The 27,639-nt window shown below is 44.5% G+C and overlaps 1 protein-coding gene across 2 annotated transcripts; it reads right to left on the reverse strand.

Moving 5' to 3' along the window:
• On the reverse strand, positions 1 to 27,602 carry LOC115398006 (zinc finger CCCH domain-containing protein 13). Of its 2 annotated transcripts, XM_030104617.1 has the most exons (14): positions 27,388 to 27,602; positions 24,870 to 24,963; positions 21,619 to 22,934; positions 21,425 to 21,509; positions 18,195 to 20,383; positions 17,249 to 18,146; positions 15,497 to 15,622; positions 3,779 to 3,891; positions 3,013 to 3,178; positions 2,601 to 2,757; positions 1,648 to 1,781; positions 1,391 to 1,533; positions 819 to 906; positions 1 to 733 (listed from the first exon to the last, which is right to left on the reverse strand). In XM_030104617.1, the coding sequence occupies exons 3-13, from the start codon at positions 22,917 to 22,919 to the stop codon at positions 831 to 833; spliced, it is 5,388 nt and encodes a 1,795-aa protein (XP_029960477.1). In that variant the 5' UTR covers positions 22,920 to 22,934; positions 24,870 to 24,963; positions 27,388 to 27,602; the 3' UTR covers positions 1 to 733; positions 819 to 830. The 2 variants fall into 2 exon arrangements, with proteins under 2 accessions (XP_029960477.1, XP_029960476.1); XM_030104616.1 differs by having other exon boundaries at positions 17,249 to 20,383.
• Between the last annotated feature and the right edge of the window lie 37 nt (positions 27,603 to 27,639).

A 27,639-nucleotide genomic window follows, 5' to 3' on the forward strand; every position in this document is an offset into this window, starting at 1 on the left:
TCTCCAAAACTAGCTCTCTGTCTTTGTTAAATCAACAATAATACAAATATAGCCTCTCCTGATTACAGCCGCTAACATGATACACATTCCCACCGACAATCACGTCTGTGGTGATTTGTTCTCTAGGTTCAAAAATCATTAGTGTGTGAAATGTTATCCTATGGCGATGCTTGTGTGACTCCACAGATAACACGGATGCGGCCGGCGCGGACGCGGCCGGCTTGTACACATATTAGTGGAGTGAGGAAACTACATACAAACAAACGTCTGGTGAAGAACTCGCTGGATTGTCCTCCGGCGGAGCGACGAAGCACGATGGGGACGAAGAGGCGTCGTGGTCCCACCCGGTTTGACAGTTTCCCGAAACGGCGTCCGCCGCCCTCGCTCCTCCTGGTCCCTCTTAAAGTGTCCGTGTGAAGTCCCTCCTGCACGCAGGAGCTTGTGCGGGTTTCAAGCATGATATGGAGGAAGCGGAGCAGCCCGATGGGTTTTTTTTAATATCTCCGTGCTTGTTTTTTTTTTTTTTCCTCTCCATAAGACAGAAACTCTCCATATAAAAAGGCACCATGCACATTTATCAACCCAGATGGGAAGAGAACAAAAAGGAAAGAAAAAGGAAAAGAAAAAAAAAAAAGAGAATTCATCAGCAGCTGTAGGTTCATCCTCTCCTCTCAACCTCTGTCTGGGTCAAACGTTAAGGCTTCTGTTACACAGATTCATCTGTTAAGGCAACCTGCAGGAGAGAAGAAGAACAACAGGGGTTGAATGATGGAAAGAAAGAAGATCTCTATCGGCTTTAAAACATAAAACTGTCTTACCTCTTTTTTTTTCTAGCTCTCACTTTCATACTGACTCAAACGTTTCTTTGACTTCAGCTCTTTGAGCCACTGAGGCGAGTCTTCCTCACTGCAACGGGAGGAAACAAGGCTTTAGAAAAAAAAAAAAAAAAAGGGCCACGTTTTGTTGTCTTCTGGCTGAGAGCAGTTAACATTTGTACATCTTTGTAGGAATAAATACACTGTTATTTTTTACTGGAGAGGATAACGCAGAAAAATTACTGCAAAAAGTACACATCATACAAATGTTAAGACATTCATAAATAAAGTTATTACGTAAGTCTGTCAAAAACTGAGATGACAATCTTTTATGGAATCCAGTGAAAAATTCAACAGTTATTAGCTGGAAATAGGGACATGTATGCAATTTTGGTCAATTTTACACTTTTGAACTGATTTCTACAGTGATAAAAAGCATAAAAATATAATAATTAGAGTCTGAACTGTGAAAAAAGTCTTAAAATATCTTTTTGGGAATATTTTGAGCTCTGCATAGAGGGAGAAGCAGACTGTGAAAGAGCTTTAAGAGGAGATAAAGTGTTGTTGTTGCTTACCCATTTTCTTTTCCGCCAGGAGGGGGCAGCACACGAGCTGCGCGGGGGAGGAAGGGAGACTTTGGAGAGCGAGACAGCTGGGAGGGAGAGGCGGCAGCTCCATCAACTTGATTGTCAGAGTCACCTCTCCTTCTCAGCTGAGCCTGAGGAAACAGACGACAGGTTAAGGCGAAGCCGCGGCGCTTTTCAGGCAGAACGGAAACTGCTCCATGTGACACTCTGGGGGGGGGGGGGGGTACGTGTTGTGAGTGGCTCACTTTCAAAGCTGAAGGGTCCATCCCGGGGAACAGGGCGACCCTCTGTGGCTGCAAGGCCACAGCAGGGCTGGACTCAGCTCCTCTGGTCTGCTCCTCTGAATCCGAGTCGTCCTCTTTCCTCTCGGGCTTGGCGTCTGCCGGGGAGACGGAGACACTTTGAACACGCCGTTTTCCCCAACAGAGGCCTCAGTAATTTACCTAAAGCTGGCGTGCGGGGGGACAGTCCACCGAGTGAAAAGGCTTGTGGGTCATTATGATTTGCATTTCCACAGCAGAGCCGCGCCCGAGGGAGATTACACAAATGAGCCTGATGACGTCTGAGAGGCGTCTCGAATGTCATCGTCTGCACTCTGTCATCACATCATAGACTGGAAAAAGAGTGCGTAACTACAGAAAACAGGGAAGGGGAGCCTCTGAGGGCTACATCAGGCAACGTGCCAGCAGCATTACATGCAATATGGCAGAAAAGGACCGAAATAAAATTAATTAGTGACTCTAACTGGCTCAGACAGCCTGTTTCTGTATTGACCCAGGCAGCTGGGATCCGTTCCAGCACCTCACAACCCCACGTTACATAAAACCAATCTGAAGATGAATGGATATATATCAAGAAAGCTCATCCTTTAGAAACTCATTAACATTTCAGCTGCTCAAACGCTTTACTGTCAAGATGACAGGAAAGAGCTGCATTATGGCCCATCATCCTCTTTGTAGTAGCTCCTTATAGCGTTAAACTAAATTACACGGAAATATTTTTTTTCTTCATTTCACAGCAGACAACCTTTCAAAGTCATATCAGTCTAAGATGACAACAGTGGATCTTAATTAAACTTCTATTTTACATGATTTATCATAAATGTGTGCCACATCAGGCTTAGATCATCTTTGAGGAGCTCAGCAGGATAAATTCAAACAAAGAAAGATTTCCATTTCATAGTTTGCAGTTTTCAGACCTGTGGAGTCTCGGTAAAGCCAGTCCTCACTGGTCTCTTTCTCTGCGAGCCTCGTGGTCTGACGGGCAGCCCTGGACGGCCGTGTCCGGGGGCCTCGCTTCTTTCCCAGCTGAGCTCTGGAGCGAAGGACGCTCGTGTCTAACAGAGCGGTCGGAGCCTGGCACAGAAAAACAAAACAAATGCTTCATTTCTTCAGACTCAAATCATCCAATCTACAAAACAACACCGATCGAGTGCCGTCACAACAAGGAAATAATCTGACAAATACAAATTTCTTTCATTTCTGATCTTAGATGAGTAATTATTTACAAGTGTGTTGCTACTGACAGCTGTGTTGTTCCATCGATGTGTTACAAACCATCTGTAAATCAATGGAGGCATAGCAGTGATGTTTGAGCTGCGGCTCACTCACGTCGGGGAAAGCGAGAGGCTGACTCTCAGCTGAAGACGCGGGAGGAATGCCGTCCTGGGTGTTTGCTTCAGACAGCGATGCAGCGTCGCCTGGCGTGAGCGGCGAGGTGGGCTTCTTCGGAGAGGGGCTGAGGTTGCTCTCTGAGCTGGGAGTGGCCGGCGTGAGGCTGGAGCAGAAAGAAAACAGAGTTCAAACACCTCTGCCAGCGACAGAGTGTGTGTGGTGGCAGCATTTCCAATTTCACACAATGAGTCACAGTTTTTCTTTTGTGTTCGGTGTTCCTGTCCAGACTGTGAGAAGCTGTGATTAAGATGACGCAGCACAACAAACCACAGACTTCCAGCATCACCATGACAAGGATAAGAAAGATAATTACAGTACGTACAAGAAGAAGACCGAGATCTAACTTCCTCTAACTCATCTGACTTGAATAATTACACTTTTTATCATCATCGGCGTTGTGATATTATGTTCTGACCACATGAGGTCAGTACTAGGTGGGAATGACGCAGAACGTTCAGTGTTTGACTGCAGCATTAAGCCTTCAGCATCACTGTGGCTTCCTGCCTTTTACAGGATGATCCTACTGAACAGACCTGAACACAACACGACCGGTAACATCGGTTTACATGTGTAGAACGCTGCCATGTATACTGTCTTTCTCAGGATATTCGCTGTATATTGATATTTTACATAATTTAGTTAGATATTTTTCTGCTGCACACAATGATTGCTGGTATTATGATTTTCTAATATGAAGGCCTACCTGTCGTCGGTGCGCAGTCCAGTCTCCCAGGTCCCGTACTGACTGTCAGAGTCACGGACTGGCGTCTCCGAGTCTTTGCCCTCCTCCTCCTCACCAGCTTGTTTCTGTGGCACCTGGATGAAAGAGGAAGAGAGAGAAGAAGGACAGTAGTTTAATATTTGTTTTAATCTTTAATTTAAGTGAATCCAACAAAACCGTTTTTACACCAAAATCCCAGTCGAACCTTTTAGTGCAAGGATTCATATTAAAGAGGTTTTAATCATAGTTTTTCCACAAAATTACATCTAAAGTGATTCCAATATGTTTTGGTGACAGTTCTAAAGCTGTAAACATATTGTGATAAAACAATAATTGCAATTATTTTGACGTGGAATAAAATTTGAATATCGCCCCATGCCTAGACCCCGGTGTGGATGTCTGTGACTGTTCAGAGTCTATGATCCTTTGGAGACATGTTGGCAGGGATCGTGACTCAGACAAAGACAAAGATGGTCGGATGCACAGATTCAAGTCAAATCGTGTTCAGTGATCAAAAAGTTACTGGACTCCGAACAAAATGGGAAAAGTTTCTCCTAAAACAATAAGGATATTCTGAAAGAAAATACTGAAATGTAAGGAAAAGCTGCTGTTAGTAGCTCTAATTGCTGGGGTGGGCGTTATCTTTGTGGCATTGTTTTAGTATGATATATACAAAAACAACACATGATTGATACTTCTCAGAGGAATGTGTGAACATTTGCCGGCTCTGCTCTGTTTTTTTTCTTGCAAAGCAAAGTTTAACAGCAGCTTAATCCTGAAACATGACAAATGTGACATTGCAATGGTGAAGATTCTCCACTGGTTAACCGACGTCACCAGCGCCGCAGCAGAACCTGCAGCAACGCCGTTAGAGCTGCAGGACGTCAAGCTCGAGCGGCCAGCGGCGGTCAGACGGATGATAAAAGGTGAAAGGATGAGTTAATGGAGACAGGACCGGCTTGGGGACAAAGATGGAGATGGGTGGTTGAATGATTGAGTGTGTGTTTGCTGCCTACTGAAGCGTGGCTCTTTTAATGAGGCCGGTACAGAGGACATACTGTCTCAAAACCGCACGGAGCTCACAAAAGCACGCCTGCACATGAACTGATAAACCTGGCCTATATAGGGGGAAAGAGAAAAAAAAAAACATACACAACATAAAAACAATGGAAAAACCTTCTGTCCTCAGATGTTGCCTGAAGGGTGGACAGAGAAATGTGATACACCTGGCGCTCTAATTGCCCAGGTTCCTTGACGGCGAGAGCAGCTCAGCTGTAATGTTTACGGGAGCGCTGCTGCCTGCATGAATGCATTCCCTGTTCTCTTTGTGCACGGTGAGAGCAGAGGTACAGTAGCGCGGCGAAGCAAGTGCAGGAGAGGCAAACCTCACACCAGAGGGGGAGTTTGATTCAGCATGCAGTAGTGAGAAGTTTAGATTGAGAGCGATTATAAAAAACAAATAAATAAATAATTGAAGAGACTGAGGAAAGAGAAACGAGCGGCAGCACAGGATGTCATTCATCAGCGGAGCCTTTCCTGACAGGAAGACAGAAAACAGAGAGCAGTGAGAATGGCATTCACCAACCCTCTGCTTCTGAAAAAAAGAGCACTTGAACTTGAACTCATCCTCTTTTCAAGGATTTACAGCGCTCATACTTCTCAAGCTGACGCGACAGGGTCACGCCACTTAGCCTCAAATATACACACGGCTGAGCTCTGAGCGAGCCACTGATGGCTGCACATGCCGTTTGAAGAGGATCCGCGGCCCTAAGTTATGAAGGCTGAAGTTTCACCCTCACACAATGGAAAAAAGAAGCCCAGCGTTGCAATGCCACACGGTGCTTTAGGAAGATCAAGCTGGGGATCGCTCAAATCCTTGAGATCAGTTCACTTTAATGCAATAGCATCAATATTATGAGATACAATATGAAGAACAGACTTTTCTTCACTGCTCATCACATCAGATATATCTGTTTGCATAGCACAGCTTCAGTGAACGTTATTTGCTGCTGTCCAATATGGTTAACTGTGAAGATTCAAGACTAAACAAAAACACATTCTGTGACTTCATGCTGCATGTATACAGTCGCTTTATATGTTCACAGCAGAGTGCAACAAGGTCAGCTCGTATATAGTTGTTGACGTTATATAATCTGCTACATGTTATACTTATACTGTAATCACTGCCGGCAGAGGCTTCAAACCAGGCCTTGTAAAACTGCGGTGATAAAAATTCCTGTCCTGTGCGTGGAGTATGTGTGCTATTCCACAAACACACCCTGAACACACCCTCAGCTCAACAGCACAGAGGAAGATCTTTGCTTCAACATGTTAGAGCGGCCCCACTACTGAATAGATAAACACACTCAAAGCCCTACCGCTTTAAAGCCTTATTCATACTGTGGTGTAGTGAAATATGGGCTTTTACCAGCTGTCATACTAAAACTAGAGCTGCGGTTCTTTCACTTACTTTTCTGCAGGACTTTGCTGACTGACAAGAAAAAAATATACACACACAAAAAAGTGCATAACAAAAAATGTTTAAAGGACTGTGCAGATCCCTTCCTGAATGAGCTCTCACAGGTGTAGCTGTGGCCACAGACCAGAAAGCAGGAAAATATTGTTGATGAAGGAAGCGTGCTGACCCAACAGGTCCAGTAGCAAAGATTTATAGCTGTCAAGGAGAAGGTTTTTTCCCTTAATAACATTACCAATAGCCATGTTCCCACTGGCAGGAAGGGTGTGTCCGAGGGAAACAGCACAACAAAGAGCGGATGAATGGAAGGAGAAAAGGCTGATCACTAAACTACGCCTGACTGACAATCTGTGGAGGAAGGCGCTGCAGCGAGGCCTTGGAAACTTGCGCTCGATAACGGACTGATCGCCGATTGTCCTCGAGAGCATGAAGGAAAGTGAGGGAAGAGAAGGGCTCTGCTGTAAAAGACATAACAGATGGTCTCACATCAAACACAGCAAAGTGAGCAGCTACTGTAAGTATAATAATAAAAAAAAATACTGGATGTAAACAGCATCTGAGGTGAAAAATTAAACCACAGTTTATAAAGCTGCAGAGAAATGTGTGCTTATCTCTGGATCACTATCAGAACGTCAGACTATGAGAGCGCTATCTTCTTATCTTAAAGCGCAAACCATAAACATCCTCGCACAAGTATAACTCACAGGTAACAGTATCACGAGAATTTAATGACAAAACAAAGATCTGAGTTTAATATTTATTCTATCAGGAATAGACTGAATTTGATTTGTGTATCTTGGATACTATATGTTTGTTGACAACCGTAAAAATTCACTGAGTCACAGAACTGCACTCCCAGTGCGTCACCCCTTCAATCCTCTACTCATCTCTTCTCCATTTGGCTTGGGTGGAGTGGGAAACCGTGCTCGGTGTGCACTCATGCCCACCGCGGTAATCAATATCAATATCCTTCAATATTCACAACAACTGCTCCCATAAGCACTAATCTCATGTCAACAAATGGGTATTCTAGCCACATGTCAGAAGGCTTGGATTAAGACGAACCCTGCGAGGCCGGCCCAGCAGCGCTGTGTTATTACTTCATTATATAAGCGCCGCAAACAGGCGAGGGCCCGGCGCAGTACAAAGCGTCTGCTCAGAACAGAGGCCAAGAATGTGAAAACCTGACTTGGCTTAGGATTTTTTTTGCTCAGAATGCGCCGAACCTGACTTAAAGGATTACTCTCATTCTGGGGTTTGTTTTTCTGGTGTTTGATGACGAGTTGTCCGTCCAGCCGCTGTGCATCTCTTACATGGAGAAAGTGCTGCTGCAGGCGGATAATCTTATCGACTGCATGAGGACATCGAAACAGAATCTGTCGTAAAGCAGGAGCTGTACTAAGACTTGCAAGGATCAATGTTTTTTTTTGTTTGTTTTTTAGTGTGTGTGTGTGTGTGTGTGTGTGTGTGTGTGTGTGTCTGTGTGTGTGTGTGTGTTATAATTACCAAAGAAAAAAACCCCCCCAAACAACTGGTATCCTGAAAGAGCTCTTTCCCAGTCTTGCTTCCACTGCTCGTGATGCCCGAATCAGGTTCGCGTCAAAAGTTTTCACTTCAGATTTACACATCTGAAGCATGTGAGAGAACTTGGTCAGTCCACTGATTCAACTATCTGCACTGAGAATAACGGAGAGAAAAAACAGCGAAGACACAAAAATCAAAGAGCTGCTGTGACAGTGGGAGACTCAGAAGTCTTTGGGAACGCCGTGACTCAGTTTCTAGAGCGGATTATCCTACAACAACAAGGTTGGTAGTTCAATCACCTATCTCAACCCATCCAAATGTCAAAGGTTCTGAACCAGTTCAAGTAGCGTGCATGTCAGTCATTCTTGCAAAGAGAAAACTAAAGGCTACACTTAAATGGTTATTTCTTGATAAAATGTATCCCACAAATAGGAAAAGATCTGTTGAATAGATAAGTTACTATGAACCACTGTGCCAGAAGTCCACAGTCTGTGGTTCACACAGGAAAAATAATATTAACATATTTTACAGCATAAAATCTGCCAAGAAATACTCCTATCAGCTAAATCACATCATGTCAAACAAACACTACGGGACATGTTCGTCATTATGCTACAAATCTATCAAACAAATCTTTCCAGGTTTTGCAGCCCTTCCAGGATTAGGATCAATATTGGAGATTATGCAGCATTTTGTTTTGATTTAGGGTTTTTTTTTCCTACAGCAATCCAAGGTCAAACTGGAAACAAATTCCTCAATATTAACTGCAGGCACCGTTTAAAACCGTCCATCTCCGTCGTATACGGCTCATTACTCTCATAGTATGCTTTGATGACAGTCAGACTGGGGTAAAGAAGAGCAGCATCAAATGAACACCGGCTTAACAGACACAATAACCAAGACTCCCGTCCAGCTCCTGCTTTTCTTTCCCCAATCTCAGTTTTCACTGACACCGCTTCCTCTTCACCCACTTAGTGTCAATCAAGTTCAGTCATTACTGACCTCTTACTGTCGTTCATGCACTCAGTCGTGGGAAGGCACGCTGCCCTCTAAGACCACAAAGAGAGCTTCTGAGACCTGGAACCAATTGACGGCCACACAGATGTCGCGAAAACACATCTTATCATTAGAGACTGTGACTCATGAGGTGAGCTCAGAGTTGAACAAACAGGCGTTAGCTTGAAGAAAGTTCACTGCAAAGATTTCTAAATCTGCTCTTAAAACAAAACAGTTCAGACGTCAGAGAGTAATATCTGAGGCACACAAATACAAGCTGCAACAGTAATCTCACCTTTCCTGCTTCTGTCAATCAAGATTAATTGAATTATTAAACTGAATATCAAAGAGACAGAAGAAAGAGCTGGCGAGCCGGTATGACTTCTCAGCAGTGACAAGTTTAACGTTCTGCCAGGAATAACATAAGCTTGCGATGCGATAGAAACAGATACAGTAGAAGACAAACAGCAGGAGAATGTGTAACACAGCAGATGGACGAGTTCTTGACATGTTTGGCTGGTGACCAAACTGTTGATGCAGGAGCAGCTGTTATCACACTGACTTGGACATTGCTGTACAATAACTTGAATTCCACTTGTGCTTTATTTAACCACCAACACGTAAAATGTATAATAGTGAGCGTTACCACAGCCACAAAGAGCTGCAAATAGATTGATGTGACTGGTACAAAAGCGCCTCGACACTGTACTTACAGCAGTGGGGGTGTTGGGGGCCGTGCGCCTACGTAAGGACAGACGCTGTTGGCTGCGCAGCGAGAACCTGCGGATGGACTCCCGACTGCGGGACGCTAGAGAGCGCAGAGAGTTGGTTCTCTTAAAGTCCCCGGTGCCACCGTCACCCCTGCCGCCTCTCTCCACAGAGGTGGACAAGAAGCTGAGCGCACCGTGGAAAGAGCGCCGGACGTTTCCCACCCAGCCCGACACCTGGGAGTGAGCCACCGACAGCTTGTCTCCCAGATACTCCATCACAACTCGCCGCTGGCAAGACTTGCTGCGTCTGAACAGAGCCTGAGAGCTGAGCCGCGACTTCCGCTGTGGCAGCAGCAGGGAGTCATTAGAGTCCAGTTGTGCTGAAGAGGTTGCAGTCCAGGGGAAGTGTCCGGGGTGCTCGCTGGCGTATTCTGCAGGGTCAATACTGCAGCAGTGAGGAAGGTGACAGCGAAGAACAACAACACAGCTCAGCTGGTTTGATGTGGTGGTGCCGGTGGTATCTGCTGCTCGCAGCACTGCAGCACAGATAACGCCAGTCAGATCAGTCAGCCGGTCACTTGGGGGCCGTTACACAGGAACAGGACTCCCTGGTTTCCCTTCTGAATGGCCTTTCTGCAGTGCAGTCCCACTGGAGCCGTCAGGACTCTTGTTTCAACTCATCACTGTCAAGGCTCCAGGCTGTCGGCATAAAGTAAATTGTGGAGCTTTCTAACGTCTATTTCGATGCTCACCAGATATGCTAGCTATGGTACGCCTGGCACACCATCCCAGTGGGCATGTAAAGGTTATATAAGGCCGGTGCCTATTCTAATATGTGCACCACACGAGTCTATGAGATTGAAATTCTGCTTTGCTGTCTCACATCAGGCTTCTCAGACATGTTTATCTCCCTTTAAGAACTAATCAAACTATTGGAAAGAATAACTAACACTACTGTTAAATCGAGACACTCAACACTCCATCTGTTCAGCAAAGCATTGACTTGTCTAGGTCCATTACACAGGGCGATCCTAAGCGATGCTCTGATACCACCACCGATCTTCCAGGTACGATCCTCTCTGTCCTGATTCGAGCCTAAATTACAGTCGACCTGAAGACTCTTACAGCTGACGTAGTTCCATTTCTCCCAAAACGAGGCTCAGATTGAAAGTTGACACCACTTAGGGCTCGTATTCCCAAAGCATGTGGCACAGCACTGTCTTTTGCCAAAAAAGGTGCAAAGAGAAATCGTGCAGGACAGCTGGTGGCGAAAGGAAAGCTGCTTCAGTCCTTCGTATTCCAAGAGGAAAACTAGAGGGCAGCCGGCACAGAGTCAAAAACCGGAAACGGGAGAGGGTGGCGTGATAGAGAAGTCAGGTCCAAAGGAGAAGAGAAAAATTCTCCCTCCTTGCCCTCTTCCTGCAGGTACAGGCAGGTAGGAGAAACTGCGTCAGCACTGCTGCTGCCCGTAGTCAGCGCCACAGGACTCACCGTCAAGGAGAAACTGGGTGGAGAGAGGGAGTGTGGAGCATATTCAGAGTGAGAGAGAGAGAGAGAGAGAGAATGGGAGGTCCCTGATTCAGAGCGGGTGGAGAGAGAGAGAGAGAGAGAGGCGGAGAGAGAGAGAGGGAGAGGGAGGGAGAGAGGGGGTGATATATGTTCTGCGGTGCTCTGTCTCTCCGGCCTGATTCAGTTGCAGGAAAAATGGTGAAGTGACACTGCCAGAACAGCAAAACAATGGACACAAATGTTAAAAAAAAGGTGATGAGTAAAAAATATTGTACAATCCATTCAGGAAGAGGAAGTGAGGATGATAAGAGCATCATCTAATCACACAGGAATAAGTGCATGATCAAGTGAATGAAAAGATGGATTAGACATGCAAAAGACAGAACTGTGAAAAGACAGGTGTGGCTCTGCCGGTGAAGTCAGATTTTAGTGTATACTTATCAACCAGTCAACCAGTCTGTCAGAACAATGAATCACAACAGGCAGGTAAATGTTTGTTCAAATCTCGCTCTGCCTTAAGACTCATGCAAACAAGAGACACTGAACACTTCCTGACACATTCTATCAGCTCAAAAAACAGGTTTCCACCAGTAAACTGCAATCCTTAAAAAAAAAAAAAAAAAAAAAAGACTCGGGACACACCTCAAAGTTAAACTGAGCAGACTGGGACAAAGGGGCTCATAAAGGAGCGATCTGTGTCCGAACGTGCCCCCTGCAGGTAATCTGATTAACACGTGTTGGAAGCGTTATGAGCGCTCAGTTTTCAACAACATTCAAACTGACCACACTCCTCTGTCCTCAGTCTCAGGATGGCTGCAACTAAAGAGTTCAACCTGCAGCTCAGTGGCCTCACTCAGCTTGTTAGGGACGGATCGTAATGACCAGGAAATGGTATGTCGCTGTTCTAGTTCCTCTCTCTGCAGGAGATCAACACAACCGTTAGCAAAATAAGCACACATAAACTGGAGGACGTTTAAGAGAAAATACAGTAAATGTTGTCAATATGTTCAGATTTTTTTTTTGAGGTTTTTTTTTTTCCATAAGACAAGGTTAATAAAACTAAACAGCTAAACAATAACATACTTTGGAGTATTTCACATTTACAAGCCTGTAACATTTTGGAATATGATACGAACTTTTTTTAACATGTTCTACACAGGGCTGTCAAAAGATTCATGTTTTAAATAATGATTAATCACACAATTTCTATAGTTAATCACGATTAATGATGTGTTGAATTGTTGAACATTATTATTTTGCATTTCAATCTACGTTGAAGCTCAGAATATAAAGCATTTATTTCCAGGGCGTCTTCAATGAGAATCAAATGAACACAAATAAATTTTCACAACAAGTTTGACAGCACATACAGTTCTGGGTGAAAGTCACCAAGAAATTGCAACACAAGCCCCAATATTAACCATCAGCTGCACATCACACCATCGTGGCAATCTTAAACTTTGGCATTCTGGTGCCAAATGTCTCTTTCAGTCCTGATAATGTATCAACTACATGCACAGTCATCTCACAGGCTGGACTGAACTCTCTGGTGTCCCCAGTTTGGGCCACAGGCCATATGTTTGACAGAGCTGACCACAAATGAAACATGAAGGCAGCGCTCCCTCCCTCTGCACATGGTTTTTCTCTCTTCAATATCAGATGGATGAAATCAGTGGTTCCTCTGTAAAGCGCTTTTGGGCGATGGAGATCCATTATTTGTGCAACAGCAATCCAAATCTATCACTCTAAAACTGTCAAACATTTTAAAACTGATCACGTCTCGCCTGGTGGTGTTCGGGTGTGGACGGGTCATGCGGGGCTGTTAACCATGCTTAACCACCAGCGGACATAAAGTGTCACAACAATTACCGGATTAAAACGTGACAACAATCCACTGTTATCGGGGATCTTACTGTGACAGTATTATGTTCTGTAATCTGACTTCATATAATATGAAATAATCTCAATGGTTTATTGAAAGTTAATTTTGTAGTTAAATTTTTTGAGACATTTGTAATGAAGTTTTCTGTAAAGACATCTTCTGGCTACAAATGTCAAGTAGGAAGGCGACGCTGCTGCCTCCTTTCCGTAACATTTCTCCTCCTCACACTCAGCATCATCTCCTGGGAAGTGAGTCAGCTGTTCATCACTTCCCTCCTCTGACTTCATCAAACTGTGCGCGACCAGAAACCCAGGCGGCAGCCGGCTACACGATCGAGACAAAGACGCACAGAGTCCAAACTCTAGGACGATTACAGACTGTACATACAGCATTATGTAAGAAGGAACATGCATCCGAGAGGCAGACATGTATAATGAGGGTTATGTTGTCACTCACCCAGAGGCAGAAGGAGGTAAAGCAACATGACCACATGTACCACACAGCTCTCATCCTGGTGCCCATCTCTGCTCTGCCTCGCACGGCGGACTCTCACCACCACACTTCTCACTGATGAGATCACCCCACAGCCATTAATTCAAATGTGCTGCAGTGACATCCACCAGTCGATGATTCAGAATATATCTCATACTATACGATCAAGTGAAGCTCTAAATATTTCTAATTCAAGTAAATGCAACTGCTAAATTTTTCTTCTGCCAAACATATAAATCACATGATTTATGAGATAAACCTAAGATACTTAATAATAGGTTGTGTTTTTATTGGAGATTTTTTAAATTACATTGTGACTGAAAACATAAAATCTGAAATGAAACTGTACTGTTTAAATAATAAACTCTTACTCTGGATATTGAAGCCTGTTCTGTGACGATTACAGCATAATGTCCTTGATTTTGAGGATAGTTTTCATTGAAGAAACGTGATGCACATATTGTTTTGACATTTTTTTAACCCGTTCAGCCACGAGCACTCACATTCACACTAAAAGGAACTTCAGACTGATCTGTCAGCCTCGAGGATGTGGTTTCTAGACTGTGGGAGGAAACTGGAGAACATGGGGAAAACACTCCAGAGTAAGCTGGCCCTCAAAACCGTAATATTATATTAACCTTAATGCCTATCAGGCAATCTGCAGGAAATGGTTGTCCGTCTAGTTTTAACTCTTTACAAATGCAAATGCAATGATTTTGTTAAAATAAGAAACACTGTGGCATGATTGTAAGTTTTCTACATCTCGTCTGTTGGGTCCAATGTATGATCAGCTGCTAAAACATGATTAATACCATTGACGTATGTAATTCTCATGACGACAGGTAGAAGGTCATTTATGATTTCCACAAAATTCTCCCATAAAAACAGACGTGAAGACGTCGAGCTTTGCATCGATATGCTACAAATCATGACATCCAGTCACAAAAACTTTGATGGAAGTCGTGCATTTGTACCCTGCACAGCCGAAAAACACAATGTCATATGACTCCTGAAAAGTGGAATAGATTCTCTCACTCCCTGCACATTTTTCACGAACTCTTTTGCCACGAAATTAAAGTACATTAAAGCATCCTAAATATAATTAATGATCACATGACGATTTTGCAAAGAGCACTTTTGTTTTTTGCAAAGTAGATAATTTATTCCACATTTTAAAACACTGCAAGTTCAGCAGGTTTCCTATCAGCTGTAAATGACAACAAGGAAGCAGTCAGACACCAGGAAGAATCACACAGACTAAAGCAAGGCCACTAGGTGGTAGTAGTGACCTGGGGCTCATGGTCCCCGAATCCCAGCTCTGACTCAGAAACACTGTACTGAGCTCACAATGAAGACCTTCAACGTGAGCCTGCAATTATAGTCCAAGAGGCAAAGAGCAAACTCCGACCCAGCCCTACAGAGCTGATAAAGAGGCATGAATCACAGATATACTGAGTAGGAAACGCCCACAGCTGCAAACACTTGCATATGAAATTTGTTAAATCATTTTCTAAATTATACGAGAACACAGATGCTCAAAGCTGGCAACAGTGGCCAAACAGCACAAAGAAACAAACAAATACCACACACATGATCACGATTGGTTACTTCACTTTCCAGGTTTCCCTGAACCTTGCTGACAGGCTTCTGATAAACGAGCAGCGAGAACATGTACTTATTAACCACTTGTCAACTCCGATCCTGAATTACAGGCTTGAGAAGGCGCCTGGCCACCCCTTCCCTGCATTGTGGCGTGGGGCGGGTGGAGGTGGGTCGAGGAGCACCGTGCCTTCGACATTAGTCACCGGCACTTTGCTGGGCCCAGGAGCGTGTAACTTCAGTCAACAAACTGCATTCCGCTGCTGTCCATCCTCGAAGCATGAGATACAAACACACAGCATCGCTTACACTCAGCTGCACACTCTCTCTCTCAGACTGAAGCAGAAAAACAGTCGAAATGGAAACAGTGATTTGTGTCTAAGGGCTGGTAGCCAGTCTTTTAACTTACGCAGCGACCTGAGCGGTGGTATTAAATCTTACTGACTTACAGCCACGCACACACACACACATTTGTGCTGCTGCTGCTGAGCTTGAGCTGCAGCCCGACTCACCCAGCTGTGACGGTCCTGCTCTCGATGGGCGCTGCGACTCCTCACCCTGGAAAGGTTTCCCTCCAGAGAGCTGCTGGCAGGAGCCGATCGCCGAGACACGCTGCGAGAACGATTCCTGTTCAGCTCCTAAAAAAAAAAAAAACAAAAAACAAAAATAAGTTATTCAATCTGATTTCTCCAAGCTGGGTTTAAAGGATGACTACATTAAATGAAGAAGTGGAATATTCTAACAGATTCACAGCAACAATGCATTCAGTTTTTTGACTTTTGTACATTCGGCTGATTTTTTTCTTTTTAAGTCAAATCTGACTTCCAATACAGTTGGAACACTGGGTAAAATTATTTAAATTTTATTCACATGGACACTGGACAACATATTGGAAGCCTAAAGTATGACATTTCACTGCCTAATGAAAAACAAGTGATACGCACATAGTGGGTAGCACACAAAATACTCTTCAAGTACAGGCTTGGAGTCCCTCTCTGTGTCGGGTTTGCATATGAAAGCACGGGGTTTCTTCCTCTCACAATCCAAAAACAAGCAAGTAAGATTAATTATCGTCTGCGAGGGTGCTTTCACTCCAGTCACATTGATCTGAGTTTTTCTGTCTACATGTGATGTGAACGAACACAGTAACTGAGATGTGAATGCGATGCTTAGCAAACACCTTGTGGGGAAGAGGTCTTTAACTGCGTCGTACAGCAACACTGCATTAATTCAAAACAGCAACAAAAAAAGATTCAGACACTCCCTATGTTGCCATATCCGCCATGTTAGAGGTGTGTTCGGTGTAGTGGAAAACATTTATGTGGAAGCAGCTGCAGCAATCTACTGCAGCTCATTTATTCATTGATTTGGACTGCGCTGTTGTGAAATCCCCTAAACTGCCCATATAACTGAATGTCAGTGTGTGTGACTGTGAGCTGCTTTGTGATAGAGTAGCGGCCCATACAGCCACGAGACCTTTACCTGGATAAAGAGGCACTGAAGATGACTAGATGGAGGAAAACATCTAGAAGGGATTGGCTATGTCGACATGATGCTACTACAACCTGTCTCTACTACAACAGTAAATGTTTAGGGATGCGCTGGCCTTCAGCCAAGTCTATTCAAGAGGAAAAGAAAACTCAGAGCTGCTGAAATTCTACCTCAATTTAAATGGAATGTTGTCTCCCATACATTCTATCAATTTTAATAAAACGTCTCAACAAAATAAATAAGTGGCTAAGTTTAAATCATTTACCAAACATAAGGCTGAGAAGCACTATCACAGTCTGCACCTAATCGCTCAAACACATTTAGACCAGACAACCATCTTTAAAATACAAAAATATCATGAGCCAATTTAGATTTGCAAACATTTCTCCTTGTTTTAAGATCTTGTAAATTCAAACATTTTTCCTTCAGATGTGAAGTGAATCCATGACAACTTTATAATTTAAAACAAGACGACAATAGATATTGAACAAACCATGAAATTACTAAATGCTACAGAAATATGAAACATGAACAAAATAAGCTGGCATCAACAAATTTGTCAGAAATATTTCACGAGACAGCCACAATTTGTGCACACTGGCTTCCATCCAACTGGCAGCTGCTTTAACTTTAACGTCATGAGCCGAATATATTCATTGTTTGTTGAACTGAATGTTGGAATGAATGTATGTATATGAAAATGAACCCTCTCAGATTAAAAATCTCATTATCATGGAAGACTCGGGGATATTTCACTGATCTGAGTCCCTCACCTGGGATCCCTGCGACCTCCTCTGGTGGTGGGCGGCTCCCCTGCTCTCCTGAGGCTGCAGCTCTCTGGGCAACCAGCTGTACTCCATGGAAGAGCTACCAGACAGTCCACTTGGAGTGTTAGCAGTTCCGGCCTCTGTCCCAGAAAACGGGGCTGAGTGGAGGGGTTCGTCCTGCACAGGCGTCCAGCTCCTCTGGGGAGTCCACGGCTGCTCATCCTGCCTGAAGAGGAGCGACTCCGCGCTCGGTTTGCTGACATGTTTCCTGGGATCAGCTGCAGGTTTATCCACAGACATCTCGACGGGCTGCAGCTCCCAGGGGTCCTGAGGCCCCGCTGTCCATACAGGGCTTGAGAAGCTTCCCGAGGTCTGCGGTGGCGCCTTCCAGCTCACATCTCTTTCAGGTGTATGCTGTGACCTGGTCCCAAAATCAGAATCCAGTCCCTGAGTACTGGACACAGGAAACAAGTCTTTCCCAGGGGAGTGCTGAGTCAGAGGTGAGAAAGAGTCGATGTCAAGGATGCCAGGTTTGTAAGGCTCCTTCCAGCGATTTGCAGGGTCGCTGCGTTGAGCAGTAGCCTTCACCAGCGGCTCCTTTCTGAGCACCGAGTCCAGGTCTAGAACTTTAGGCCTCATCGGCGCCGACTCCTGTCTCAGCCTCTCCTGTTCTTCCTTCCTCTGCTTCTCTTTTAGCCGATGCCTCTCTGCTTCCTGTTGTTTGGCGATCTGTCTCATTTTCTCTGCCTGTTCTCTCTCCAGTTTCTCCCTCAGTCTTTGCTTCTCGAGCTCAATGGCCTGCTGACGCTCCTTTTCTCTCTGCTTCTGCTTCTGAATTTCTAAGAACTGTTGTCTCTCCTGCTCCTTGAGTTTCTCCATCTCCTCCATTTTCAATCTTCGTTTTTCGAGCTCCATTATTTGCTGTCTGTCTCTTTCGGCCTGCTTTTGCTTGTCAAACTCCAAAAGCTGTTGTCTTTCCATCTCTTTGAGTCTCTCTAAATCTTCTAGCCTCTTCTTCTCTTTCTCCTGTTCTTTCTGTCTCAGCCTCTGGTTTTCCATCTCCTGCCGCTCAATGTCCAGTTGTCTCTGTCTTTCTCGTTCTAAATCTCTTTGCCTCTGTTGCTCCAGCGCTCTTTGTTTTTCCCTCTCGATCTCTCTCTGACGCTCCCTCTCCATCTCCTTTTGTCTTTCCTTCTCCTTTTCAAGTTCTCTCATTCTTAACATTTCCTGTTCTAAAGCCATTTGTCTAATTTTCTCAGCCTCCTCTCTCTCCTTTTTCTCTCTTAGTCTCTGATTCTCAAGCTCAATCTGTTGCTGCCTCTCTTTCTCTCTCTGCCTCTGTTTTTGCAACTCCATAAGTTGTCTTTCCTGCTCCTGCCTCTGCTTCTCCCTCTCAATCTCTTTCTGACGCTCCCTCTCCATCTCCTTTTGTCGTTCCTTCTCTTTATCAAGCTCCCTTATTCGTAGCATTTCCTGTTCCAAAGCCATCTGTTTCATCTTCTCCGCCTGTTCTCTCTCCAGTTTCTCCCTCAGTCTTTGCTTCTCGAGCTCAACGGCCTGCTGACGCTCCTTTTCTCTCTGCTTCTGTTTCTGAATTTCTAAGAGCTGTTGTCTCTCCTGCTCCTTGAGTTTCTCCATCTCCTCCATTTTCTGTTTCTCCTTTTGGATTTCAAGTAGCCGTCTCTCCTTGTCCAGCTCCCTCTGCCTCTCTTCCTCCCTTTGTTTCTGCCTCTCTCTTTCGCGCTGTCTCTCCCTTTCCTGCATCCTCTCCGACTGCCACTGCCTCTCCCTTTCAAGTTTTAATTTCTCCTCTGCCTCTTGTAATCTCTGTTTTTCCAGTTCGATTTGTTTTTGCATTTCCAATGCCCGCTGTTTCTCCTCCATTTCCCGTTTCTGCTTTTCAAACACTTTCTGCCTTTGCCTTTCGGCCTCTCTTTGCATCTCTAACTCTTTCATTCGAGCAAATTCCCGATGTGCTTGTTTCTCCATCTCAAGCTCTTTCAATTTAGCCATGTGTCTTTCTGTCTCCTTTTGTAGGTCTCTTTTCTTTTGGGTGTCTAACATTTCCTCTTTTCTCTGCTCGTCTAACGCTGATCGGAGATCCACCTCCCTGTGTCTGTCCTTCTCCAGCTCCCTCATCCGGAACATTTCTTGTTCTAATGCTACCCGTCGTGTTTTCTCCGCTTCTTCTCTCTCCTTTCTTTCTTTAAGTCTTTGCCTCTCAAGCTCGACCAGCTCTCTGGAAGACAAATGACTCCTCATCATCAGCCCCTCCACTTGTTCTTGAGATGGAGAGGTTTTCCCAAATGCCTCTTCTAAAGATGGATTCCTCCTCACTGACAGAATCTTCCCTTGCACGCCACCGAGCGCGGACCTTGATGAGTGATCATCGACGTCCCTTATGCTCGTTCCCACTTCCCCAAGAAAAAACGGCTCCTGCATTTGCCCGGTCAAAGCAAAGTAAGTCGCCCTGGGTTTGGACTGTTCTTCAGTCGGCAGCATTTTTAAACGTTTTGGGGACGCAGCTGCATCGTCCTGCTCCAGTACCCTTTCCTGCCCTTCCCTTTGAGAGTCCTTTTGCATCCCTTTCTCTAAACCGGTACTTTGGTTGGGGTCTGAATTGCTAAACTTCGTTATAGCTCCAACTGTTAGATATCGTGGCTGAGGCTCTGCTGCCATCGATGAGACGGACTGACCAGTCCCCTCTGCCACCGGCCTGGTCCCGTCTGAGCGTCTGGAGCGGAGCGTCATTGCCTTGTCCTCCCACTGAGCTGACGGAACCATCTCGCTCACGGCCCTGTTCTTCTCGATTGCCTGTACTGTGTCGAAGGCATGTCGCACATGCAGAGGACTCGACGGGGAGGCAGGTTCTCTGTAAGTGGCAATGAACAGAGTCCCATCGTCCTCCTCCAAATCTCTTCTTTTAGATGACGGGCTGCCGTGAGAAGCCCCGTCGTCCATCATGAGCACACTGTGCCTCTCCACCACATTTTCAAACAGGGATGCCCGCACTGTCTGCACGGCACCGCTGGGACCAAGCCCGGGTCCTTCAGGACTGGAGGCCCTTCTGAGCTGTTCTTGGGAATCTTTTGAATCCAGAAATGTTTTCTGGTCATTTGGAGTGACGACTGACTCCTCAGCCTGAGAAAATAAAGACATACCATTAAGATATGAATAGAACAGAAAACACTATTAATACCAGTGGAAAAGTCTTTGAAAATGAACTACTTTTTAAAAAATAGTAGAAATAATGTTTTCTCTCAGGAGGAAGTAACTTTGAGAAATGATAGCTGTGACATACAACACTGAACAGTACGCCACAGAAACACCATTGCAATAATTCACATAAATGTGATAAAAACCTATGTACAAAACTGTAATCTGGCATCATTATTTATTTCCTAAGCATGAATGTTTTAGAAGATGCAAAAAATGAAAATCAATGTTCAGTGAAGACGGCCTTTGAAGTGACAACACTGCCATTTATGAGCAGAAATACAGGTATAAAATGTACACAAAGCATAACTGATTCTCATAATACTTTTAATCTCACAAAACAAAATGTTCGATCAAACGTGATCCGAGAACAAAAGAATTCAAAGTCCTATAAATTATATGGAGTGATTAAACAACTGTGAGCACATAAACGATATCACTCTTGTTCTCAGGCCACTCCATACCGGTGGGTGTGGTACAGAGGTTTCAATCAAAGCCTCTCCGTATTGACCTTTTTCCCAGTGATCTCTGCGTGTTTCATAACTGGCAGCCTCTGGCTGTCTTAGGTTTCCCTGCTTTGTTCGTCTATGGCAGCGGCCCTTTTTTGCTGTAATGTCCCATTTTCTCCAGGGACTTTTTCTCTGAACACATTCAGGCTCGGCCCCACAGGTAAGTGAAAGCAGGTTTTAAAGTATGTTCATTATTTTTGTGCACACATTTTTAAGTAACTAGACGAGCATATACAAAGCTGAGCACATTCTATTTTGTTTCTCTTTTTTCTGCCAAGCACTCTAAAGTTTGTTTTGGCAAATAAACTGAAACACAGCTCCTTTCACAGAATACCCTGTGAAAGCATTCCAAGCCTTAGGCTGCAGCACAGCTTCACATTGTTAGCCTCATTTGCCTGTTAAACCTGCGCTGAGCTCACGGGAAAGCAGCTCGCACAAAGCTCCGTCCCTCTCTTACCCTCCTCTGAGGATCTTTGATGATCTCATGGCGATCTGCAGCCTCACTGAGGGAAATGAGGTCTGGTGACCTCTCGGACGAAAACCTGATGGACACACGTCACACAAGACAAAAGCCATGCATGACAATAGAACTCATGGACAACGACAATACGACGGAAGCAAACCAAAGGAACATTAAATACGGAATCTTACCTTTTTGTCCGGTCCAGGGGCAGCGGGCGGGGTTTCACAGATGGCTTCATAACAGCGCTCTGAGTCGGTGTTGTATCCTCCGTCAGCTGCTTGATGAGCATTTTCACACCCAGTGCAGATTCGGTTTCAGGAGACGGCTGTACTGGGGAGGGAAAATCTGACCCCTGACCGGTTGGTCCGAGAGAGGATGACGAGTCAAGGAGAAGACTGATCCGTGACTTGATGCTCGCCCCACGCTTATCATCGTCGCTGTCCGTCTCTCTCGCGGCCGTTTCTTCTGCTTTACTTTGGTCTGTGAGAGCGGGATGACCTGCAGCACTGCTTCTCTGTGGTGTGATTCTATCTTGCTCCCTCTTCAGCGCCGGTGACTTTTCCTCTGCGGCGTTCTCCTGAGCATCTGCCTTTAGACTTTTACGGTGCAACGAAAGACCAATGGATTCAAACTTAGATGTGAGATCAGCCGAAAGGGGTCTTCTCCCTGCCCACCGAGGGGTGGGAACCGCCGTTTCAGCCTTAGTGGGACTGTCAGGAAAGATGGCGGACACCGGCCTGGTCCTGGTACCTCTGGACTGAGCTCGCAGCTGCACAGGCGCTTCAGGTTGAACCCTCTCTTTTTTTCCTACTTCCTGTCCAACGTCAAGAAGAAACCCCATGGACTTGGCTCTGGTGATGGAGGTCCCTTTGCCCTGAGCCCTCTGGCCCTCATCTTCCCTCTGAGTGGTTCCAAACCATTCTGCAGCCTGCAGATTTCTCAGGTTTCTGGCATAGCTGGACGCAGCAGGCTTCTGCCTTTCTGTCAGGACAGACGAACTGGGATTGCTGGTCACTCCAGGGTCAAAAGGAGGGGCTGGCTTAAATGGCTGAGCTATTGGCTTGGTTGTTTGTCCAGCATTCAATTTATTGGATGTTTTAAAGGATGTGGGAGCCGGACGATTGGGGTTGGATGATGCCAGTCTGGCTTTCACAGAAGCGGCTGGCTGCAGTGGTTTGGGATTGCTTGGCGGCTCTGGCTTGTGTCCAGGAAGGAGGGTGGACTCCGGACGGGGTTTAGGTTGGGGCTTAGGCGCAAGTATGGGTTTAATAGTTGGATTTCTCTCCACAGCAAAAGGTTTGGGAGAAAGCCGTGGCTTGGGGGCCGGGGAAGGCTTGTTCGGTTCTGATGCGATGAGTCGAGCCTGATTTATCGCTGGAATCTCAATGAGGCTGGTATTACTGGAGTCAGTCAGGGGATTTAGGTGAAGCCGTCCTCCTGCCACGGACCTCCCAACCTCCCCAGGCTGAACGTCCACCTGAGCGGCCATCCTGTTCACCAGCACCTATTGTCAAACAGAAAGAGTTTAGATTCCTCTTAAATACAAAAGTTCTTTTATCCAACAATATATTTCTGAATTGTGGTGTGAAAACAAGGCAGCATACATGTATGTTCTAGAATATTAAAAAAAAAATTTATAAAGAAGTGAGCTTGATAAATCAAAGCATACAAGCATCACTTCAATCACTGCTTTAATTATTCTCATTCCCCTTTTTAACACTTGACATCTTAACATAAAACAGTAAAAGTGATTAATGTTTTATTAGGGGCTACTTTCAACAGTGTTTTTTTTTCTATGGCTGCCTTGAAAAACTGTAAAACAGCCACAATATACAGCGGACTAAGCTAATCGAGCTAATCATTTTATTTGTGACCTTTGAACCAAACTTTTCTGCCTACTCCTCAAGCCTGGATGATATCTGAAGAGGAGAAAGCTTTGGCGTGTGCGTGTGTGTGTGTGTGTCACATCTCTGAAATGACCTGACTGACAATAAAAGGATATCTCAAAGAGCATTTTGTTTCACATTTCACTTAAAATAGCACTTTTATCATGCAAATCCAGGTTTTACTTGATTCGCCTCCTTATCTTGTCGCTACTTCCTCGTTCATTGTTGAAACCAATCCTTTACTCTTTGAGTCACCTGATCACTGCATCACTTTTGTTTTTATTTGTCCAATTTCCTTTCACTTTTAATCAAAAGGTGCAAAAGACAGACATACACATGCTTTCTGTGATAATACATACTGTAATAATGAGATTCTGGTCTTAGTGTTCTTTTACTCTCTCAAAATGAGCCCAGTTTTTTTGGGATTCTTCTCAAAAATTAAAAAGCCATTAATTTCATAATCTGTAGAGACTCTGCTTTCACTTGTTGTACAGTTTGTGCACGAGCGTCTTTAATGTGGTAGGTGGGTTCAGGAATTGCTGCATACATTTTGACATTCCATTTATTTAGTACTGAAGTTATGTTTGGATCATATTCTTGTAGCTGAACCAAAATTTACATGATTTGAACATTTTTATACCGTTTGTGGCACAGCTTTCTGTCTGCCTTTATCATATTTCACTCCATGCAGAAAATAAAGTGAAGCACGCTGTACGCTCGTGTACCTAGAACTGGTAAAACTACACCAGAGGCAGAGGTGACTTGTTATTAAAAACATCCCTGCTTGTTGTGTAATGACATATGAAAATATGTGACGTGGAGGAGGACTGCTGCTCAAGCACCAGTTGTGCAAACTACCTACATCTCTACGGCTGTTCCAGTAAAAGTTCACTGATGAAATATGTTAAGATAACTTCTTATGTTAGTTTGTTTCACAACGTCAGTGCCATCACAGGCACTGCTTGACTCGCGTTATTACTGAGGAAGAGTGATATAATTTACCTATCAAATGACTTTGTAAAAGGCGCATAATGAGGTTGAACTGCTGGTGCGTTAGTGCGTATGACTACATTCTTTCAAGATGAATAGTGAGACAAGAAGGAGGCCAGACGACTACACAATGTCATTGTTTTCTTTCTCATGCCGTAACCCAGTGTAAGAGAGCGAATGGGGGATTCCACTAGAAACTCACACCAATCTGGTCTTAAAAGGTTCCGCTCCACCCCTGGTGAACGCTCCTATGTTTATCTTTCAATGCCTCGTCACTCCAGAGGACGTACACTGACTATTATGAGTCAGCCGGGGATCAACTCTCTTAATTCTTAAAACACAGCATGACAACAATTGCTCTCATCTGCCGTTTCTGTTGTGGTAAATAAGTTACGAAACAGCTCCAGCACTCCTGTGTTCGCCCTTTGAGGCACTCCCTTCTCACAGCTGATAATGCTTTCCACATGTTGTTGCTGCACTGAGTTACTTCGCCAGAGAAACATTCTTTTCGAGTACAATGGCACTGAATCAAACAGCTGCAAGTATCTGGAAGCGTAGCTTACCTGACCAGATGTCAACCGTCTGCTGTGGAGCTTGGACTTCTGCCGTTTCCAAGCCGCGATGTCATATCACACAGGAGGAAGGAGGTGAAGGCGCCTAAGAGGAACACACTGTGTGTCAACAGCGCACAAAAGCTCTGCACTTGTCAACTGCAGAGTGCTTGCGGCTACAGCGGAGAAATCTCAGCAGAGCTACAGCGGGGCTGTCCAAGTGCGTGTGTGTGTGTGTGTGTGTGTGTGTGTGTGTGTGTGTGTCACGCCTCCATACGGCAGCAAACAGATGATCATGTTTAGACTGACAGACTTGAGTAAACACAGTCACACCCACCCAGTAGAGCGGGTGGCAGAAGTTCAGACAAGAAATGCAGTAAAAAGTAAAAGAAAAGCCATTAACCCCATCACATTTCCCTGCTCATAAATTTGCATTGTGCTCTCAATCAATACTGCCCTGCTGTCGTCCACACACCATTCACACTGCAGTATCTATGGAAATTCAACGTGTCTGGCTAGAAGCATAAACACTACAAGCACTGTGGTTTGAGAGTTTTTTTTTTTAAACTGTCTCCCAGTTTTGAGACATGTCTTTACATGTCAGCCTCTCAAATAAGTCACATTACAAATCCCAACATCTGATTCAATGGTTCCAATTCATAGAGAAGCTTTGGGGGAAAAAAAAAAGACCAAATAGTTAAACGTGTGTCTGTGCTTTGCCTGAGAGATTGAAAAGTAAAAAGAACTTTAGAAGCTGACAGGAAACGCTTTCGCCAGGATGGAATGCTAAACATTCGCGGTGACGGTGGGTCGAGCAGCACAGCGGAGGATTAGCAAAGTGTCTGCCTTGCAAAGACTTAGACATACAAGCAAGCATCTTACACAAAACTCATTACCAATCGACAGTGATGTGCATCTCATGGTCGATACATGTGTTGCACATCCAATACATCCGGCACACATTGTTAAGAGGATGCATCAAATGCCAGAGACATACAGGAAGTACAAGCAAGAGCGTAGGGCCAAGGGTGAGCCGCCACTGCGTTTGTTATGCTTTGTAACAAACTGTTACAACCAAAAAAAAAAAAAAAAGTACTGAGTCAGTAACCTGGTTTAGCCAGTTTTTGTTATACAAAGGACAACTTCATGTCACCTGATCTTCCACCAGTTAAAAGAAGAAGTGTAAAACTTCTCAAGAGAGTTCACCAAAAAGTTTACAATATAACTTAAAATTCACATCAAAAACACACAACTGCCATCCAAAAACGATTAACTGCAGCGTGGATCCAGTCTATGGATTTACTATCATTAAAAAGAGTCATAATCCTGAAGGTTTAAGCTGTTTTTTTTTGTATTATCTTACTGTCTAAAGGTCAAAACAGACATACAAAGAAATACAGATGTAATGTGAAAGCAAAACATGTAACTATACTTTGGTTGCTTGCTGATAAGCCTCAGATTAAAGTGTTATCTACTCTTGCAGGTACAATGAAATCAATGTACGAACAGAAGTGAATAAAATAAAGCTAAGATACAGAGATGTAGTTTAACAGTGGCTCACAATCTAAGTTACTTGCTAGCATCCAATAAGCTTCTTTGTGGAGTTTGATCTCCGATTCTTATCATGTTTCTGTCAATGTAAGTACATCACATGGGTTACAGGTTAAATCATTATTAAAAAATGTTATAAAATGGTGTAATATAAGCTAAAGGGTTACAGTTCACAAACATATGTAAACAACACATGTTATGGCTGTCATCCAGTAAGCCTATGCAGAGTTGAGCTGCTTGTCTGTGATATTAATCAGTATTACAGAGGCCACAATCCGGCTGATTTAGGTACAGGCCTTGCCATTCAAAAGTTGTAATTACAACAGTGCACAAATGTGCATTATTATAAGTGAGCAACACTTAAAGTGGAAACTTTTTCTCCCCCAAAAAACTATACAGACTTAAATTAATCTTATATTGACCCGCGTCACCAAGGTTCATCTAGCAGGTTTATGAGATTTGTTTTTAATCTTGGTGCCAAAAAGCAGTTTCATTAATTGTTTTGAGAAATTAAATAACCATGCACACAATCACCAGCTACTACAAAGTTAATTCAGATAATCCTCTCTATTCTTCATACCCAGACACACAATTATGTAAATCTAATTCTAAACAACGATAAGACAGCTGATGATTATTATCCTCCTTCCAGGTCCAGGTCTGAGATTGCAACAAGTGAGGTGTGCTGCTCCTGCCTGCTCACCTCCAGCAGCTCGTATCGAGCCCAGTGACCCGGTCCAGATGAAAGAGCTAGCCTGCGCCCGACTGCGGGCTTTTTTAATGCACTAAAATTATATTGAATGAGCAAACACACAGTTTGAACAGTCCATTGATTGCTGCAGACTACAAACACAAGCGGGGGCGAGGGGCATCAACAGCTTGCTGGCTAGCAACCACGAGCTAACAACTCAAGAAGCTGAACTCACAAAATGGAAACACCAACTGAACCTGCCGCTCGCTTCAGCTGGAGACAACTTACCGAACTGGAAAGTCACTTTTTCCTCCTGCCTCTGTGTCCAAAGTAAACGGCAAACACAATATATCCAGCCGACCAAGCGGGCCTGTGACTAGTTGTGACTGAGGGTTTATTTGGAGGCCAGCAGACGGGCTGAGTTAGCTGGTTAACTCGTCTCAGGTTGCAGTGTTGTTGACAGGCTCGACTAGACAGAGGAGCTCAACCAGCCGCCTCACCGGAAGTGTCCGCACAGCCAGCAGCGGCGCTGTCAAAATA

Source organism: Salarias fasciatus, chromosome 12, assembly GCF_902148845.1.
Source record: "Salarias fasciatus chromosome 12, fSalaFa1.1, whole genome shotgun sequence".
In the NCBI taxonomy this organism is placed as follows: domain Eukaryota; kingdom Metazoa; phylum Chordata; class Actinopteri; order Blenniiformes; family Blenniidae; genus Salarias; species Salarias fasciatus.